This window comes from Dipodomys ordii, unplaced genomic scaffold (genome assembly GCF_000151885.1).
Source record: "Dipodomys ordii isolate 6190 unplaced genomic scaffold, Dord_2.0 Scaffold3, whole genome shotgun sequence".
NCBI lineage: Eukaryota > Metazoa > Chordata > Mammalia > Rodentia > Heteromyidae > Dipodomys > Dipodomys ordii.
In genome coordinates, this window is record NW_012267219.1 from 19249540 (window position 1) to 19269898 (window position 20359).

The 20359-nt window shown below is 34.6% G+C and overlaps 1 protein-coding gene across 8 annotated transcripts in view; it reads right to left on the reverse strand.

The window, feature by feature from the left end:
- The window catches only part of Ppfia2 (protein tyrosine phosphatase, receptor type, f polypeptide (PTPRF), interacting protein (liprin), alpha 2), a 347260-nt gene that overhangs the window by 2814 nt on the left and 324087 nt on the right, over window positions 1-20359 (reverse strand). For 2 of the 8 annotated variants that reach the window (XM_013019213.1, XM_013019222.1), the window contains exons 24-30: window positions 18098-18160; window positions 16941-16970; window positions 15384-15577; window positions 13140-13237; window positions 7339-7514; window positions 5804-5872; window positions 1605-1764 (exon numbers count right to left, since the gene is read on the reverse strand). In XM_013019213.1, the coding sequence (XP_012874667.1) occupies window positions 1605-1764; window positions 5804-5872; window positions 7339-7514; window positions 13140-13237; window positions 15384-15577; window positions 16941-16970; window positions 18098-18160 (790 nt within the window). Of the gene's footprint in view, window positions 1-370; window positions 463-1604; window positions 1765-5803; window positions 5873-7338; window positions 7515-13139; window positions 13238-15383; window positions 15578-16940; window positions 16971-18097; window positions 18161-20359 lie in introns of those variants that run through there. The other 6 variants (XM_013019195.1, XM_013019203.1, XM_013019250.1 and 3 more) reach the window with 6 other exon arrangements.

Below are 20359 nucleotides of genomic sequence, written 5' to 3' on the forward strand. Positions count from 1 at the left end.
CTTGCCAAATAGGTTTTGTTCCTATATCATATGCCCCAGAAAGTAAATATGATAAAAGTAAAAAAAATTGTTTTCAAAAAAAAGTAAAAAATAATATAGTAACAGCCCATTTATATGTAATAATTAAGTGACAGGCCTCCAATAGGCAGCCTCCAACGTCATAGCTGACAGATGTTGGTAGGGGAAAAGAGAGGAGCAGATACAGTATCAAGAAGAGTCTTTTTTTCTCCCTCTAGCAGTTGAAAGGGCTGAACCCACCTCTGTACTGCTAGGCTACATCAAGGCATGGGGTATATTTACTAGTTTTTGCAGGTTCCAGTTTTTTTTGTTGTTTGTTTAGTTGTTTGTCAGCCAAAGGGAAACTACTCACAGCAGGTCAGTGCTGCCTCCTTTGAGTGGCTTGTCAACATGAATATGTGCGGACAGTGGAGTTGTCTAACCTCTGCAGTCTTGAAGAAGCAACTGCAAATGGAGAAAAGGGCTTTAGACGTTCTTGGTTGATAGAGCACAAGAGTTCAGATGAGGAAGATTTTTCTCTGCATAGAGGGATGCTGAGTATGTCAGTACACTGACTTACTCTCAGATAGAAGCTGCTCATCCTCTCCACCCAGTTACTAATGGAAGTGTATCCCAATTTCACTCACTTGAGTTTTTGAGTGGTTTTGTGCTCCTCTTCCTTACAGTCTATAACAAAAACAGCTCCCTGGGGTGCTTTGTTTGTGCTGAGAAGATGACCCTTCAAGAATTTAGTATGCTAGCTTGCATTTTTCTCTAAGTAGTGACAAACTTCTGTCCTAATTTTAATCATGCTAATTTCCTCATGAATTTGGAAGAAGCTACAAGAAATGCAGATCAAAGATCAAAATTTATGTTGGTACTATTTTAAGAGCCATAATAGCTATTACTTTAAAAAAAACAAATATTTTTTCTAGATATTATCTTAATGAGAATAGCACTAGTTTTTGTTGATGCTTACCAAAGAAAGATTATTTTAGAAATACTGTTTCAAATTTGTTTCTTCTGAAGGACGGTTTTTTACTTTGTGAATGGTATATGTCTAATGTCCACAGAAGGAAATAGAAATAGAAATCTGTTGTTGGGTTTTCATTTTCTTCTCATTGTAGCACCTGTTTACTTAAAGCCTTCTGCCTTTGGCAGAGGTAAACACAGCTAACAAATCTAAATTTCTAAGATTAAATATATAAGACTTGCAAAACATAGATGCCAGTGGATTTTTTTTACAATTATTAAGGACTTTTAGATCCTATACAAGCTCTATTTTAAATGATTTATATTGGGAATAACAGAACAAAGGAATACAAATCATTAGGCTATTATTGTCATTCCTAGAAGTGGACATTAGCCCAATTGTTCTTTTTAGGACGCTGTAAATTATTTTTTTAATGGTGGATAAAATGCCAAGTGTTCATGCATTAGCAGTTTACAAAGGGGATGGGGTTTTGATGAAAGCAAAGCAAATTTCAAGCAGAGCAGACCAGGTAAAGAAAAGAATAAACCCAGGAAGCTATGCAAGGTCAGAGAACAGCATTAGTTTTGTTAAACAAGTCTTTTCTTTCATAAACAAAAATGCACCACTACTGTACCTTCTGGTGCCATTTTTCTTGACTGGCCAGATGTGGTGGTCAGCCTAAATCCAGCTGGCAGTGTTTCTGAGGACCCAGGCATCATGCTGATTCCGTGGACTTCACGAGGAGGAAACTGTCTTCTCCAGGTTGAACCACGTCTGAAGTTCTTGTCATCACTCTGCCAGTATAGAGTTATAATTTGATGTAATGAAAACAAGTGAAGTAGTCCAGGTGCAAGATGTTGTGTGCTTAGAAACCTGTGACTTATTTTCATTTAACCTCTATGCTATGATTCATCTCAAATGTTCTATTGATTGCAAAATGAACACGTAGAGATTGGAAACCAAAATGTTTTCGTAAAACTTTGAATTTGATTTCAAATATAAGGTTTGGCATCTTTGAAAACCTGAAATAAAGTTCCAAAAGAAATGTTGTGATACTTCATGCCAACTGTCTTTTTGGTATCAGATGATAGGCTTAACTGAATTGGATGTTAGGTGAACTATATGTTACTTGAACACTTTGTAAATGCCCAAGATATGTGTGTTGTGGGAAACCTCTACTGAGATAGCCTGACTAAAATATAACAGTCTAGATTCTCTTCTGTGTTAGGGAAAGTGCAACTGTTAGATGATAAAAAATCACCTTGTAATTTGTCACAAAAGATCTTGGTACCCTTGGCATAACCCTTTCAATTAAATTTGTGCTTTGTGTGTCCACTAAAACATAATGTAACCTGGTTAGTAATGGAATTCTGATACTCACTCTGTTATACCTTACAAAAACAATCTCTTCATTCTTTCTGTATACAGAAAGTGCCTATACTGGACCAATTATGTCCTTTTAAGTTGCTAATCAGCACTATGTAATTTAGCAGTTAACTTCTGTTTTTCAATAGGTCTGATCCTAAAGACAATCTTCATTTTTCCACATCTTACCATTTAGAATTGTTAACTTTCTCCTGTAGGGAAGATTTTTCTTTTTAATTTCCAGAAGTCAAACCCAAGTAAGTTGTGTTTGACTTGCTCTCTGACTTGGCTTCATTTTTGATATTTAGAGTAATAAACCAATATTTAGCTCAAAGTATTGTTACAAATGAGTAACAATATAAGGTATAGCACATAGGCTGTCAATGACATTAAGTGACATTTGAAGTCAACCTGAGGAAGATGATTTTTAGATTATTACATATAACTGCTGCTGAAATTCTTGTAATTAGTATCTAAATTTTGACTGGAGGCTGCACTCAAATGGTAAATCATTGGCTTGGGAAGAACAAGGACCAAGGTTTGAAATCTAGTGCTACTCAGAACATCTAAATTTTCTTTATATTTGACAATGATTTTATAAGTTGAACGTTGTCTACTATTCCCAGCTGCCATATTTTCACATGATTCCAGACCTCTATACACTGTTTATATAGAAAATAAAGAGAATTTCAACGTCTGGCCTCTCTAACTTCTTTACTCTTGGAGAAGTTATTTCATTAAGCATTACTAACCATGTGTTCCACAAAACCCTACATCACATTATAGGTCAATATAACACTGGTCATACATGAGATAAAAACAGAAAAACTAAGCCCAATAAATTGTGAGTTTGACTTATGAACACAATATGGATACTGGGCTACAACATGATAAGAAAAAGTCTAAGATAGGATAAAAGATACCTTTAATTGATGTCAAAGTCTGTAAAGCATAGCACTTTTTAAATAACTTTAATAGAATCTGGGCACTATCATTAAAGTCCCAGAAATTAATCTACTATGATTTTAAGTAAATTGTTTTTCTATTTTTGATTAAATAAAAAAGTGGGCAACACTGTAACAATGAGATGTATAAGACACTAAGTTGAAAACGAACTTTACAACTTAGGGGTAGGAGGGAGGAATTGGAGATGTGGGGAGGGAAGGAATTATAGGGGAAAAACAAAGGAGGGGTAACAATGTTCAATAGGAAATGTACTCATTGCCTTACTCATGTAACTGTAACTTGTCTGTACAGTTTCTTTACAATAAAAATACTTTAAAAACATGGGCAAAAATACTATAGGGTTTGAACAATTAATACATGTTTTATGCTTTTAAAAATAAGAAAAGAGGGTCTGGGATTGTGGCTTAGATGTAGAGTTCTTGCCTAGCATGCCTGAAGCCCTGGGTTCAATATGTAAGTACTGCATACACAGAAAAAGCTGGAAGTGGCGCTGTGGGGTTCAAGTGATAAGGCGCTAGCTCTGAAGAAGCAGTGCCCAGGCCCTGAGTTCAAGCCCCAGGACTGGCAAAGAAAGAAAGAAAGAAAGAAAGGAAGAAAGAAAGAAAGAAAGAAAGAAAGAAAGAAAGAAAGAAAGAAAAAAGGAAAGAAGGAAAGAAAGAAAGAAAGAAAGAAAGAAAGAAAAGAAAGAAAGAAAAAAGAAAGAAAGAAAGAAAGAAAGAAAAGGAAGGAAGGAACGAAGAAAGGAAGGAAGGGAAAAAACAAAGAAAAGAAAAAAAAAGTAAAGGAAAAAGAAAAGAATGGGAAAGGCACCAGGGGCTTTGTGCCTGTTATCCTGGTTAGTTGGGAGACTAAGATCAGCAGATGGTGGTTCAAAGGTAGCCAGAGCAGAAAAATGAGTGGCATGCCTTCCCAAAGCATAGCTGGGTCCAGTGCTGTCAGCTTGTCATCTCAAGTTACAATGGATTCTGAGATCAGTAATATCATGGAATCAAGCCAGCTAGGGACAAAAAGTCCATGTGACTCGATTTGCACAGTGAACCCATGTGCAATGGAAAGTACCTGTGACCACAGCAACAATAGAATGCCTAAAGTAGGCCAGTGGCAACTCACATCCATGCCTAAGCAAGAAGCAAGACTTTGTGTCAAAAACAACTTGTGAAAAAGAGAGCTGGAGGTATGGCTCAGATAGCATGGCACCTGTCTATCATGTGTAAGATCCTGAGTTCCCTAGTACTGCTCGTATCCCAAACAAATAAAAAAGAGATAGAATGTTTAAGTAAACAGTGACACCATAGTTAATGGATCCTTCTCTGTCTTTATTACATGATACAAAGCCATCACCCACATAGGATAGTGCCTGTACCTAAACAGTTCTTTAAGGACCAGCTTCTTTCTAGAAAGGAGCAGTATGATAGATTTTTAGTACATCTTACTAATGTATCTTTTGCAATTTCAAGTAAGAGTAATTGTATTCAGAAGTACAGAAACTTATAAGGCTACTTTTTAGAATCAACAAATTAGAATAAAAATTAAGACTATTGTATAACTTGCAAGATTCAATACAGTTGAGTGTTAACTGGGCTTTAAACAATATCAGTTATTTTCCTGATTGGACAAGTATATTAGTTTCTTAGAAGTTAGCTAAGGTCAACGTCTTAAAGCTTACCTGTTAAATTCCAAGAAGGACAGCAGGGATTTTATGATATGGAAATCATCTGCCATGCCCATTTATACATAGAATAATTAAAATATTATTCAAACATCCTGTCTTTATTGTTAAGAAACACCTGCATTTTGCACCACTAACTTGGGCTTCTCTGTATTTTTCCCAACATACTAAGTCTCCCTGTCCATTTCTTTCAGTAAGATCATATTAAATAACACCTGAGTCTGTGAAAGTCTCTGTCAATGCAGTGTGCTGGCTTCCCTTGTGCTCATTCTTCTCAAGAGGTTTCTTACATGTTCTTGCTTTCCAAATAATTTAAACATGATGTTGCTTTCCAAATAATTTAAACATGTATATAGTATAGGTAGGGATTCTTACCCATATTATATGTTTTATATCCTATAAACAAAAAAGTTTTGCTTTTAAGATAAACTCAAATCAGAATTTGTTAAGGATGAAAAATGTGACTGAAAGCAAATTTTTAATAGCACATAATTTCTTTAGAACATACAAGGATATTGAAGAAAGAAATCCCTTATTATTCAAAGGTGAAATGGTCAATTGCTTCCAGAGTTTTAAATAATGTCAACATTTTGCAATCATTGTTTTTGACAGAATCTTACTTTGAATTATTCTTCATGATTTTTGTAACTAATGAAACAATAATATGGACAAATAGATAAACTTCTTTTAAAAACCAAAGTAAGGTATGTCACTTAATATTTTCAAATACTCCTGGGTAAAATTCTAGATCCTATCATTAGAACAAGCATTCCCTGATACTATTCTAAGCACTCTTCCTCTCTAGGCTCCTATGATGCCAGCTAAGAACTTACTTCATCCAGCCGCCGTTCGGTTCCCAGAGCCAAGAGGTTATTGTATTCCCTTTCAAGAATCTGTCTTGCCTGTTGATATCAAATTATAGTTATCATCATTGTACATACACTTCATGTTAAAAAAACACACATAGATTCTATTTATCTGTGAATGCATTACAAAGTATGCATTAATTATATGATCATAAGTGTTTTAGTTTTCCATCTTTATCAGTCATTGCAAATGTTTATCTATCAATACTAGCCAGGACAATATTCTTGTGTTTGTGACAGTAGAGAGATAGTTTCACATAAATGTCATAAGTCAAGAGTCATTGACCCCCCACATTCATACTTTATTCCAATTAAGTATTTCAAGTAGAAACTTTAAATATGTATAATAGAATTAAAAATGAGCTTGGATGGAAAATTTTATCAAATTCCTATAGGTAATTTTTAATCCTGATGAATGATCTTCATTTGGATAAATTTCTAGATATTAAGATTTCTTTTGCCATGGTAATATCTGATTTTTATACTGTGATATACATTAAAGAACTTTAATTTATTTGAAACTCTGCTGACAGTTATTCAGGGTTGGGAATCACTGCATACTCAAAGTTAATTGTCTGTATAATTCAGATATTTAAAGTAGAAAGGACTACATTGCAACTGAAGGCCATCTGTTAGAGATATTGTTTGGGGAATCTGACATTCAGGTGGGAGAAGGTTGGACGTCATGACCTCGAATTCACTTTTAATTTTATGATTTCTGGCTTGGCTAGAAATCCAACCCCTTGGAATTAAAGCCCCACTGACACATTTTAGAGATGGAGATAAATTTCATTAAAAAATCACACATTATATTAAGTGAAATAAGTAAGGCACAGAAAGACGAGTACCATAGGATCTCACTGAAATGTGGAATCTGAAAAAGCTGATATTACAGAAAGTGAGAACAGAATGGTAGTTAATGGAATTGGGGGATGGGAAGGGGTGGATGATGTAAGAAGATTGATCAATGGGCACTAGGTTACAAATTAACTCGGACTAAAAATCCTCATGTGCTATTCCATAATAGGGAGTTTATGGATACTGTTTGGTGGTTTAATACAAAGCTAGAAGAAAAGGTTCAATAAAAATGATAACTGTGGCTTAATAGTAGATTGCTTGCCTAGCGTGTAGACCTGGGTTTGATTCCTCAGTACCACATAAACAGAAAAGAAGCTGGAAGTGGTGCTATGGCTCAAGTGATAGAGTGCTAGCCTTGAGCAAAAGAAGCTCAGGTACAGTGTCCAGGCTCTGAATTCAAGCCCCAGGACTGGTTAAAAGAAAGATAAATGTGGTATTACATGTATTCATTCTATTTTAACATTATAAAAATTACTCAAATTTGCAGTATTATTGCAAATGTTTCTTTGTGGTTTTATGTGCCTGTTTAAATAAATTTTATTTTAAAAAGAATGAATATACAGACACTTATATTTTGACATATTGTTTTCATTTGTTATTATATAAGCTCAAACATAGTTAATCTACAGCACAAAAGATCTTACCTGGGTGTTCTGTGTTGGAATCTGTAATAATAAAGCTAAACTGCTGTAATCAAAGTTTTCATCCAGTGCTATGAGTGAGCCATGTACACCACTCTCAAGAATATTATTTGCATATTCTCTAAGTCCAATTGCTTGTATCCAGCGAATAACTCGATCATTGCTCCACACCAACACATCTAGGAAGTGAGATACATTGTGTCAGGCTTCAGGACACAGCAACAGAAACAAAATCACTGGCTAAAATGAGCCACAAAAATACCGGCCACATGACATTTATGTTGATTTATGTACTCCCTCGTGTACTTACTGTCCTGATAACTAGCCACTTATACAGTAAGTCTAGTAAGAAGCTCTCATTTTCAGAATGTTTGTTATCACTTGTAAGGATTCCTTATCTGGGATACAATTTTCATGTTAAAGCTGTAGGGATCTGTCTGCAGTTTAGTATTTGTACCACCAGATGGAGACATTTCTATTTGTGCTACACAAACACACACACACACACACACACACACACACACACCCCACACACACACAGAGCAAATAAGATTTTAGTATTATGCCGAATCAGAAGTATGAACCAACTGCTATTTAAATATTTCATATAGATGAGTAGATCCTTATTTTAATAGGAATTGTGTGTGTGTGTGTGTTACAGAATGGTAAAATAAGGCAGAAACACAGTACATTCTTATCTCAGCTGAAGAAGAGGCAAGCACAGGACAGAGGTGGGACAGATTCTTCTTCACACCTGTCAGAAGGAACCAACCTGCAAGCACCTTGATCACATACTTTTCTCTGCTATCACTATAATTCAGGACATTTCTATTGGTTATGCCTCAGTTTGTGGTGCTTTCTGTGGTAGCCCAATATACTCTGATATGTTGTACTTTACTGTAGTTCTCATTACTAAGTCCCATTTGATTGTGAAAATAATATTTTCAAATCTATCCGGTTTTACTTTTTAATGATCCATTTATTGGAAATATATTTTCTGCTTTAAGATACATACTGTTAAAATTAGAATGGAATCATAGCAACTTTGGTTAGTATCTACATTAATATCTCTTCCTAAATTTTTTATATTCTTGTGTTAAGGTGTTTACACTGTATAAAGCATATCAGTGACTTTGGCTTTCCCTACCTGTTTTTTAATTGAGTTAATACACTCCCATTTGTATTGCTCAGATATCATAGGTTAACTTTATCATTTTTGTATTTTCCTTTTCTCTCAATTTTCCTTTTTTCTTGACTTTATATTGTAGTGGTCAGAACTTTATTTCACTACTCTCTTAAAATCTGATTTTTAGAATTTATATTATTAGTCACACTTAAAGTTTATAATATGCTGTCTTCACTTATCAAAGTATATTATAAATAGGTTTTTTAAAATGTCACTTCCTTGATAGTGCAAAAGGTTCAAACAATTGAATTTTATTTATCTCATTCTTGCCTTTTGTAGTATAATTGGTATCCATTTAATTCTAGGTAAAATTAAAGTACTGTGGTTATTATTATTTTGAATTTACCTATATATTCTCTAAGTTCCTCTCTGTTCTGACATCAACTTTTTTCTTCTTTCATTGGATGTTATAATATTTCTTTTGTATTTGAGATCTCTTCTTTCCTTTTCTTATTTATCCTGCTTGAAATTTACAGTCTTTAATTTGTATCCAATTCTTTTGTTCATTTGTTTTTCAGTTCTATCAGTATCTTTTTTTTTTTGTCGGTCATGGGGCCTGAACTCTGGGCCTGGGCACTGTCCCTCAGCTCTTCAGCTCAAGGCTAGCGCTCTACCACTTGAGCCACAGAGCCACTTCCAGCTTTTTCTGCTTATGTGGTAGTGAGGAATCGAACCCAGGGCCTCATGCAAGGCAAGTACTCTACCACTAAGCCACCTTCCCAGTCCCCAATCAGTTTCTTTTAAATGCTGCCCCCTTCTTTCTTGCCTGTTTCAGAGATTCTAATTACTAGACTCTAACTTCTAGACTCTTTATAACAATCTGTTTTATATCATTCCTTTTTTTTCAGACTTTAGATACTTTTCCAGGTGATTTTTTTTTCCAACTAGACTGTTATGGCTATTGTTTTGGGCAGAGGTTTAATCTCAGGGCCTCATGAATGCTATACGACGTTCTTAAGATTGTGTTCTATACTCAGCCTATGGAGTATGTTTTTAAATTTAACACTGGATATTTCTATTTCTTGAAATTTCCACTTAAGTGAATTCATACCATATCGGTTCTAACTAAATATTGAAGTTCTCTATTTTGTCATTATTTTCCTTGCATAAAGTTTTATTTATTTAGAGGACTATTTCTGGAAGATTTAAAAGATAAAAAAAACAGAACCAAGATCGATTGCAGATATGTTTCTATTTTACTGATTTTAATCTTTTCTCATTTTGTCCACGGTATGCCATCTATGAGTTTTAAAATTATACCTCTCCAAACACTTTTAATCTTCTTATTACATGTTTCTAAGAGTCTGCAAATGTAAGAAAAGAAGGTTGTCACAAATTTGGAGGGGATGGTATATAAAATTTGGAGGTGCAGGTCTGTGGTATGGCATGTGCTTACTATTTGCCAGTCTATGGTTAACCCCTGGAACTGCCACTTCCCTCAAATTGCTGAGTTTACACATTATTTTCTCTATTATCCAGAATTTTTTGTTCCTCAAATCCTCACTGGTTTGACACTTGTAAATTCCAACTGCCAATTCCCAATTGTTCTATAAGACATGGAAAAGCAGTAGAGAAAAACAAGTTTGCCCTTTACCTCAATGTATCACATTTTCCCCCTCAGATGATTAAATCTTATCTGTCTTAGATGTCTTGAATTACCTTCAAATACCTGTTTATATCTGTTTATTGATTTGTGTAGCCTTTCTATTTGTTTTCTTGAATCTACTCTATTATACTCACAGGTAGAAGTTCAAAACAATGTTTTCTTTGGTCTTTCCCATCACTTAATGTGCTGGGAAAGTGATTGTATGTAAATCTGGAAGCTACAGGAATATCTGCTTCATGTATCTCCATTTATCTCTCTTGTGGCTTGAACAATCTAATTTCAAAGGAAGGTCCTGGGAAGAATGCTTATACCCCAGACTTGTGACTGCAGACTCCATCTGAAGCAGAATGAATGTCTGAAGAAAATGAGAAATATAGTGTCTGCCTTAGAGATTTTCCTTTTTATGTCACTATATCTTCCACAAAGCAAATGACTTCTTAATGACTTTAACTATATATGGGAATTCTATATTATAAATGTTTCTTGAGTATCTCTAGGTTAGTTCTGACATACAATTTTCTCTCTGAGTTGTAGTAGTGTGTTCCATTGTGGTGATAAGTCTTAAAAAAAGGCATGTGGAGTTAGTTAGTTATGTTATTAGCTGGTACTGACAGTAAGAGGTCCCCTCTAAGTACTAGCTACATTTAAACTGGGCAGATATTTATGAACAACAGCAAATGTTTACTTGAATGTACTAAATACAATACTTCTTTTCACCATGGTTTCAAAAGTTTAATCAAAAGCATACATAAACACACATACACACACACACACAGAGTCTAGTGTTTCTTGCACTGGAGTTATTTGTAAATATAATGTTTGCTCTTTTCTACATCTGGGTTTATGTTAGTAAAGAGAAGCATATTAGATTGTCATCATATTTTTGTAAATTTCTGACAATTAGAATTGCAATAGTCATGCTTTTAGTTATGAATATTCAAATGCAATGGAATGATGAAAATGATATCATCTATCAAGATGCATTGTATTAATCATCTGACTTGTAAAATTGAAACCCTACTGTATATAAGGTCTGAACAGGGACACCTCCCTCCCTCTTGGCTAAGTTTCTGTCCAGTATCTGTTGCCTTGGTAACTGGCACACCGGGAAGCAGTCACCTTCCCCTCCTGCTAGGTCACATCCTGGGCCACCTCTGGTCACATGCCTCCCATCTGACCTTAGGACGGTCCTAGACCCTGAGGTCACATCCAGATCCAGTGTGGCCACACCTCTCCCCCACCTGGCCACACCTCTTCCTGTCCCTGGCCTAGATAAGTCCTGGCCCAGAGGTGGGTCCTCCTGCCCTTTCCTTTTCAGCCTTGCTTCACCGTGCATGGAGGGGGCAGCAGTTAGGTAAATAAACTTCTTTACCTGCCTGAATAGCGCGTGGTGTTCTCTTCATCAGCTACCTAATAAAACCCACCTATTTAATATACCTTACACTGTACAGTTAGTTTAATACAAAAAATCATTTTTAAAGAATCATTAAATCCATAAATTAATACATTAATTGATGAGGAAAAATAAAGTACTAAGCTAAAGTTCTCTGCTTTTGAACAGCAATATATCCCTGTTTCATTTTATAAATCAAACATCTTCCTATAAATGTATTTCCAAGGAAGATTTATTCCCCGATTCAAATGCTTTGTAGGAATCCTCTAGACCTAAACAATAAGTGGCCAGAGATCAGTGTTGACTGTTTCCTAGCGACAAATTGGGTGTTAGTACATTCTTGACACTTTTCTCACTGCAGAAACCTTCCTTTATTAAGGTCAAGTTTAATTAATGCTTCAGATAATAGCAGAGACCCCTCCCCACAGACTCCGTTGAAAGTTATTCCTGTAAATGTCACCAGATCAATTACCGGAAAGAGGAACTATTTATGATCTCACACAGCTATTTATAATAGAGAGTTGTTTGTGTATAATCACAGTGAATCGTAGACCCCCCCCATTCCATCTGTACTCAGACTCACTATTGCCAAATGTTAATATAGCATTTGATGTTGGGCCAAATGGGTAATTCTTCTCTCTTATATGTCTATATGTGAAATATGTTATATGGTAAATCCAAGCATAAAGATGGTGAGAAAGTGATAAAAAAAAGAAGGGTTAAAATCTGTTTGTGAGCCAATGCACCCTTTGTTATGCCAGATACACACCCACACTTCCTTCTTGGGTCTATCTTTGGTACAATAGTTCCAACTTTTCAATTTAACTGAAGAAGAATGCATTTTTTTAAATGGTGAAAATACTGTACAGAGGGGTTACAATTACATGGGCAAGGTAATGAGTATATTTCTTATCAAGCATTGTTGCCTCCTCTTTTGTTTCCCCTTCCCATCCCTTCCTGTCTCCTCCCTGACCTCCCACCCCTGCAAAATTGACGACTATGATTAATTAAAGCACAACACTTTTGTGATAAATGTACAACCCAGGGTATTTTCTTATTCTTCAAATTTTCATTTTTTTTTGTACACACAGTAGTTGTAATGCTCCCAGAGCCATCATGCACTAAAATTATTTACAGGCTATTCTAGTTTATAGGGAGAAATTTCTTACATAATTTCTGTATAAGGCCCCAATAAAATTCTGATAACTTATATGACAAAAATAAGACTTTTAGCCACTGAAATAAAATTTCATTGTCAGAATCCAAAAATGAACTGGTATAAAACAACAACAACAAACATAATTTATATTCCTCTGAATCATAATGACAATATTATACCAAAAGTTTCATATTGGAAGTCCACTTTTGTTCCAGAAGAACATATAATTAACAGGTTCAGAAGAATGAATCTCCATTCAAAAAATTAACTCTATGTCCTAAATGGGGGATTTTTACTTTGTAATGGGACAATATCCTTTTCTGTGCTGTAATCAGGCAAAATCACACATTTGTGACCAAATATTTGTAGTTTTTGATGACCACAATGACATACGTAGCATCTTAGCTATAAAAGGTAACACAATCAACTTCAGAGTTTTATATGAAATAAACTATGTTACCTTTAATTTCATGTTGGCTTGCTTCTCGTCTTCTCTCTAGTTCTTTTCTGTCATAATTCAACCTTTTTAAGCACATAATTCCATATTGTAAACTTGTTCTGTTATTTTTTAGAAGAAAGGACATTGAATTTATTCAGAAGGTGAAGAATTTCCTTTGAGCAAGCCTAGTTAACTATAAGCACTAATCAGGGAATCAGGTTAATACAATACCTGTGAATAAATAAACCTTTCACTATGAAAAGGAAACCAACATATAACTATTCTAAAAATGTAATTTTTGTGAAAATAGTAAAACCATTAGCAAACTAAGAAATAGTTTTGAAAATAATCATGGAGATATTCATTGATGTATCTGACCTCCACTTAGCTATTTCTACATTATGTGCTAACAAATTAATATTTTATTCATTCAAAAATAATTATGATGGACTTTCATGAAGATAGAAATTCATAAGAAATAGATATCCTCTTCTAAGCAGATGACAACAATAGCATAATAGGAGAATATTAAATAATAAGATAAAATGGCCAAATACCAAAACAAACAGCCAACCCTCTGAACAATAGAGATATGGGTAAAATGGACAAGACAGAAGATATAAGATATATAAGATATATAGGTGAAAGAGGAGAAAACTGGCCAATGGTTACAATGTGTACTGAAGAAAACAGGACCTAACAGACACAAGTATTGTGGATGAAATCTTAGAGGTGCGGTGATTGTGAGGTGCAGTACCCAGAGCTGAAAATCCACACTAGAAAAGAAGGCAGAGAAGAAAAAGGTGGCAGAGAAAAAAAAAAGGCGTATTCAGGGAAGTCTGGTATTTCATGTCTGAAATATACTCAGGAGAATGTCCTGAATACATTCAGGACAGCATTCAGAAGAAGGGGACTGACCAAAACTGTTTTCTTTTTGCTTGTCATTTAGGGAAGAAGTATCTCACAGCAAAGTGGGGCACAGGGGAGATAAGCAATCCTAGGAGATGGAAAAACCACTTACGTGGTCATGGTGTTAAATTGGAAAAGATAATCCAGAGATCAGAGGTGTGTAGAGAAGTAAAACAGAAGATTTTCTGATATTAGAAATGTCAGCCATGGAAAATCGGGATGAAGGAAAATGAATCTCTGGATTTAAGGGTAGAGATGAGTGATTCCATTGGGATCTTAAGTGTTTAGCATGCACATAAAATTAGATAGGTCCACTCGTCAGATTATACTTGAAAACACTGGATATGTTTTTAAGCCTAGTATTTTAGTATGAACAATGTTGAGTAAAATACTCCCAGAAGTAGAGGATGAACATAACAAAGCTGTGTAAATATGGTGAGCTGAATTATCTTTCCAAAATGCATACGTTGAAGCTCGGATCCCTGGTGCCTCCAAACATGACTAGATTTGTAGATGGGGTTGAACAGACAATGAATTTAAATGAGACCATTCAGGTGGGCCTTAATCTGATCTTCCTGGTCACCATATAAAAGTTGGGAATTTGGATAACCATTAGAAGAAGAGCAATGTGTACTCCTAGAGGCAAGAACTCCAAGAGACAGAGAGAAGCTGGCATTAGCTAGCCAAAGGAGAGAACTTGAGGAAATCTGACTTGCCAACACATTGCTTTCTAGTTTTGCCCCTCAGAATACAAGGGTTCAAGTGACTACATAACATTCATGGCATAGTATTGTCTTTCTTTCCAAGGGGTAGGCAGTAATAACTTGAATGAACAGATTGTGCTTCACTCATTTCCTCATGGCTGTCTAACAGCATATGCAAACATTGTTATGAAGTTAATATGCAAGGAAAATACTGAAGGATTTATGTAAAAATACAGTCATACACATGGCCTTCATAGAATTACCTGTCAGATTTTCTCCTAGTATATGTCTAAATTATGAACTGTGTTATACATGTAGTTGTAGTATTAAAACTATAAATTTTGTTTATTCTTTATAAATAATCTTTAATAACCACTCACAAACCATAAAAGTTACCAACACAGACTCCTATAAAATTACAGCCAAGAGAAAACAAATATATGCTCTATGAGAATAGTTTTGTATGTGTATATTTGCATAAAAGGTGGTCATACAATATAAACTCAGGTGCAATTTGCTGATTTAAAATATTTCCCAAGTATAGATGATACTGATGTTTGAATAGCACATATTTTCTACATCCTAAGCATTTGTTTTTGTACTAATAAACATATATTATTTGAACACCATTTTTTGTTAAATGAAAACATACCGATGGAAACTATCCACCATTTTTAAGTGGACACGAAGATCTTTTTTTGTTAGGTGATCTAACATTCTTGCATCAACCAAACATTCCATAAAGTAACTTCTGTACTGAGGTAATCCCAGGCTAGGAAGCCATTCATTTCCAATCCATTCGTGGTTCATATCTCCATAAGCCAGAGTCTGCAGAAAAACCGGACACTAGAATTGTTTTATAGCAGTCAAGTTTCTTAACCAATAAAATTAGATGGTAATTAAAAGATAGGACTCATCAATATAACTGATGTTTACAGTGTATCTTATTTGGAGAAACAATATGTAGCATGAAAGTATTTTATTTATTTGTTATAAAACAGAACTGTTCATATATTTGTCAAGGAGTTTACTTATGGAAATAAGCAATAATTCATTTTGTATGCTAAAAGTAATTACATATTGTCCAGAGACATATTTTGTCAGTAAAAAAAATTTTAAATTCTTGAATTATACCCATGAGTGTTGATCCTTGGGTTGTTCTTTACATTGCTGGGCTTATATAATTTATCTATCAGCCACTACTCCACCACCATCCTCTTTAAGTGATATTATTGCATTTCTATAGTGTAATAGCAAATCTTGATGTGACAAAGGAACCTCAGTAAGCAAAGAGTAAAACCTGATGAGGTTGGAAAGAATTCTGAATCATTACTGTTCCCTAGTGTAGCATGTAGCCAGCATTCCATAAAGATTAAAAGACCTTCCTTCCAAGAAATTGATTAATTTAAACTCCATCTAATGAAGAAGGGCACAATCAAAAGCTAGCACAGATAATCTAGGACTACTCATTAACTACAAGATTCACTGTTCAGTTCCTTATCATACAGCTAATTCATACTTGTAATTATAGCATTTTTATTTAGAGAGATTCTAAGTACTGCCCTTTCTCAAAAATGATGACATTCTTATCAAAATCAAAATGTATTGCAACCCTAAATTGTGGCATGCTTACCTACAGGTTGTAATATTACTCTCAGAAAGTTTTTACTTAGATCACGTTGTGGATAACATATATTTAATTCTTTCAGTTATCCAACCTGTAGAGATGCTAAAGAAAACGTGTGGCAGCCTGCTGCCTTGTTCCCAGTGCAGGAACTTGCCTTGTGTGGCCATCCTAGTATATAGGGCTGGTCTCTGAGTTGTACTGTCAGCTCTGACACTTTCCCTATAAAAGCAGTCTTCAGACCCTGTGCATAATGGAACTCCAAATAAGTCTTTTGGAAATTTTCTTTTTTAGCTCCAACTTGAGTGATTCTTGGTTAAAGAATGAATTCAGAGACACTGAAGTTACAGGTCATTACTTAGAAAAATAATCACCATATTTCAAAGTGTAGCTATGAAATAAATAATTGCAAATTATGGTATTTAAAAAGATGAATTATTAAACATATTATCAAATTAACTATACATACTAATGTAATTATTGAGAGGGGTGATAATTTTAAAATATTATAACATAACAGTTTCCTAAATTGTATTCTCATAACTTACTGAATTATAATTGTGTTCAAGTATATGAATTTCCTACCTGGGCCCAGCTTCCTTCCTCAGATTCCTTCTGTGTTAGCAGCAGGAATGATTAATAAAGCAGGTTAAACATACATCAATTACAAGTGAATTAGTCAAAATGATCTAGCAGAAGTATAATTCTAATACCTGTTCAGACAAGTACATGGGTTCATGTGTCAGTGCACAATAGTAAACTTCTTAGAACAAGAGTAACTATTGGTCAGAAGTATAGCTTCTAACTACTTCTAATTTGAATATGTACACATGAAATATGAGATTTTCAAGATTTTGTGAACAGTTATTCTGGTTCTTAACAAACTTATTTTTATTCAGTATATGTAATTTTTCAAAAATCTAATGTGATAATATGTATAATATATTTGTGTCTGTGATGTAGAAATGTCACCGAAACTAATAAAGTAAAATTGGCAACTATTTCTAACAAAGCTTTATGGTTGAAATATATTTTAGTAATGTTAAAAAAGCAAGTATAATGATCCAAACTAAAACTGATATTAGTGTATAACATGAGCATTTTTTACATCATAAACTTCTAGATAACTATGTTTTCAACTAAGACTAAAATAGAAAAAACTCAGATAATACATGTGATTAAATGCCAAACCTCATTACTTGACATGAAAATACCTATGAAAATACCTATGAATACATATTTCTTAAAGCTTAAGCCCTTAAAGCACTTAACACTGTGCTTCTCAACACTAACTAATAAAACACTATTTTTGGTTAAGTTCAGTGCGAGAGATGGTAAAGTTCCTGAAACTATATCATTATTTAGAAATTACCTATATTTCTTTTTACAAATTTAACTTAGCTTAAAACTATGCATTACCTGTAAATTTGCTTAATACGAAGTAATATTCATTGCCAAAAATTCAATATTGCAAAGTACAAAAACAATCATTGTATTTTCATTATTATTGCATATTATGAACACACTGTATTTACCAGAATATGAAAATAAAGTTGTTTCATTTAAAACTCTTAAAGCATAAAAAAGTATAGCAAAATAAAGCTGTCACAAAATATTTTAACATTTTTGCCTATAACTAGATGATCTTTCCTTATTTCTCTAGTAAACAAATCAGGTTTTATTTCCATCTCAACAGCAGCAAGTAACTTTTGTTTGGTTTCAATAAAGCCTTAAAGACTAACCGTTTTTGTTGGAGCCGCAAGGTTTTCCATTTCTTCATGGGTCACCCAGACGTTGCCTGAAGGCTAGTGAGGAGCCCAGGGGTTAGCAGTGGAATCCACGGAGGTAAGCAGAGTAAAGAGAGAGGCAGCACCTCTGTAAGCCAACCAGCACCATGGCTCAACACATGCCCTTACTCTACACATGCACAGAGTCTGTACTAGAGGGCTCTCAGACACTAGTGGAATTTCCAGACTTCCCTTTTACTCTCAAATGATCTAGGGGACAAAGGCATGGTATGTTGTCATGATGGAGTAGCTTCAAAATGATAAGTCTGTGAGCCCGATGCTTGTGTGGCTCACATGTGTAATCCTGGCTCATCAGGAGAACTTGACAGAAAAGCACGTGAAATTCCATCTCTAATATAGTATGTAAAAAGCAGAACTGGAAGCATAGCTCAAGTGGTAAAGCATTAGACAAGCAAGCAAGGTGAGAGCATAAAAAACCTCGGGGTTGGATCCCAGTGCTATCAAAAACTAAATACAAAAATTTTTAAAAGGAACCAGGCCCAGGTGGTTCATACCTGTAACCTTAGCTACTCAGGAGGCTGAGATCTGAGGATCATGGTTCAAAGCCAGCCTGGCGGGAAAGTATATGAGACTCATCTACCATTAACCACCAGAAAACCACCACAGTGGCACTGTGGCTCAAGCAGTAGAATACTCGCCTTGAGCTGAAGAGCTCAGGGACAGTGCCCAGGCCCAGAGTTCAAGCCTCACGACTGACAAAAAAAATAAATAAATAAAAAAAGGATACTTCTGTGATTCTCAATCAGAAAACAGGCATGAGAAAGCTTTGTATTTCAAATATATCTATTTACATAAATAGATATATTTGAAATGCATAATGAAGAAAGATGATATACAATATAATAATATAATTTTTATATAAAGAAAGAGAGATTTAAAAATAACTATTGTTTTTTCCTCAGGAATCGAGAGCACATGTACTTTGTTGTTTATTAACAAAATTTTGTGCACATAGTTTTGAATCATCAGCATCCTTGGAAAGAGGAAATGATCTGTCAATACAAAGTTGTAAACAACGATCTATAAATACAGGTGACTTGAGACCAGAAATCAAAAGAATAACAAGGCAAATAGAAAATGAATAAAGGACAAACAGTATGTGCTTGAAGTACTCTCAGAACTCCTTGTCATCTCTCTGCCCTTGCTGTCTGTGCTGCTACCTCCTTTATATCTGAGCCAGAAAATGCAAACCAACAGTCATTCTTGGTGGTCAACATCATCTGGGTCAAACAGATGATTTACACAGTTCCAGTGTCCAAATTCTTTTCAAAGGGCTTGGGCTCTAGTATTGCCACTTCTCTACAATTACACTGAGAATTTCCCCTCAATTCAATGAGTAGGTTGCCTCATAAAACTTTCCTAGAGTAGTTCAATAACTACTTCAAAAAACTCTCAAAATTCAAGGTTTCTTCTCTTAGATAGAACTAAAACTTCATACTAGAAAAACTATTGAAATTTAAAAATCATAATGTAGCAGATTTCTAACAGAATACTAGGACTAAGATAAAAGTCAAGGGCTTTCCAGGAGATTATCCATTTGTAGGCTGGTGTGAGTTGCAAGTTTGGCACTAGAAAAAGCAAGTCTGCTTAAATTGTGTATTTCAGGGGCCTTGCTTACCGTAAGCACTTGCTCAGCGAGTGTTACCAAATGAAAGCTGAGGCAAACTCCTAAAGGATGTTAAGAATTTGCTTTCTCACTTGATTAAATCATTCCAGAAAGCATCATGACAGAAAAGTAAATATTAAAATGAACCCAAGGAATCATACATTAAAATTAATCAAGAGAGAATAATCTTGCCGTCAAAGATGCAAGATAACCAATTCATGTAGACCTCTGAAGAATTCCAAACATGCTCTTGCAAAAGTGAGACTACCTGAGTCATTTCCAAGTTGTTTTTTTTTTTTTTTAACTCTCCAGTTGAATTACAAAGTAAAGCAAGTTGGAATTTACTTTTCACATCCAAATGGCTTACATCCACATCTCTCCTCATTTGGATTTATGTTGTCCATTAGAAAAGAAATAATTTTCACTACAATGATTCTTGGATAGATCTCATTATGTCTAACTTTACTTGCACTAAAAAATGAGGTGTATGAGGTTAGAAAGAATGGAAGCAGATCAAAGCAAGCTGAAAGAATGCTGAAGGAAAGAACAAACACCAATGCAGCCTGTGAGTGTGGAAACACTGTCAGAAG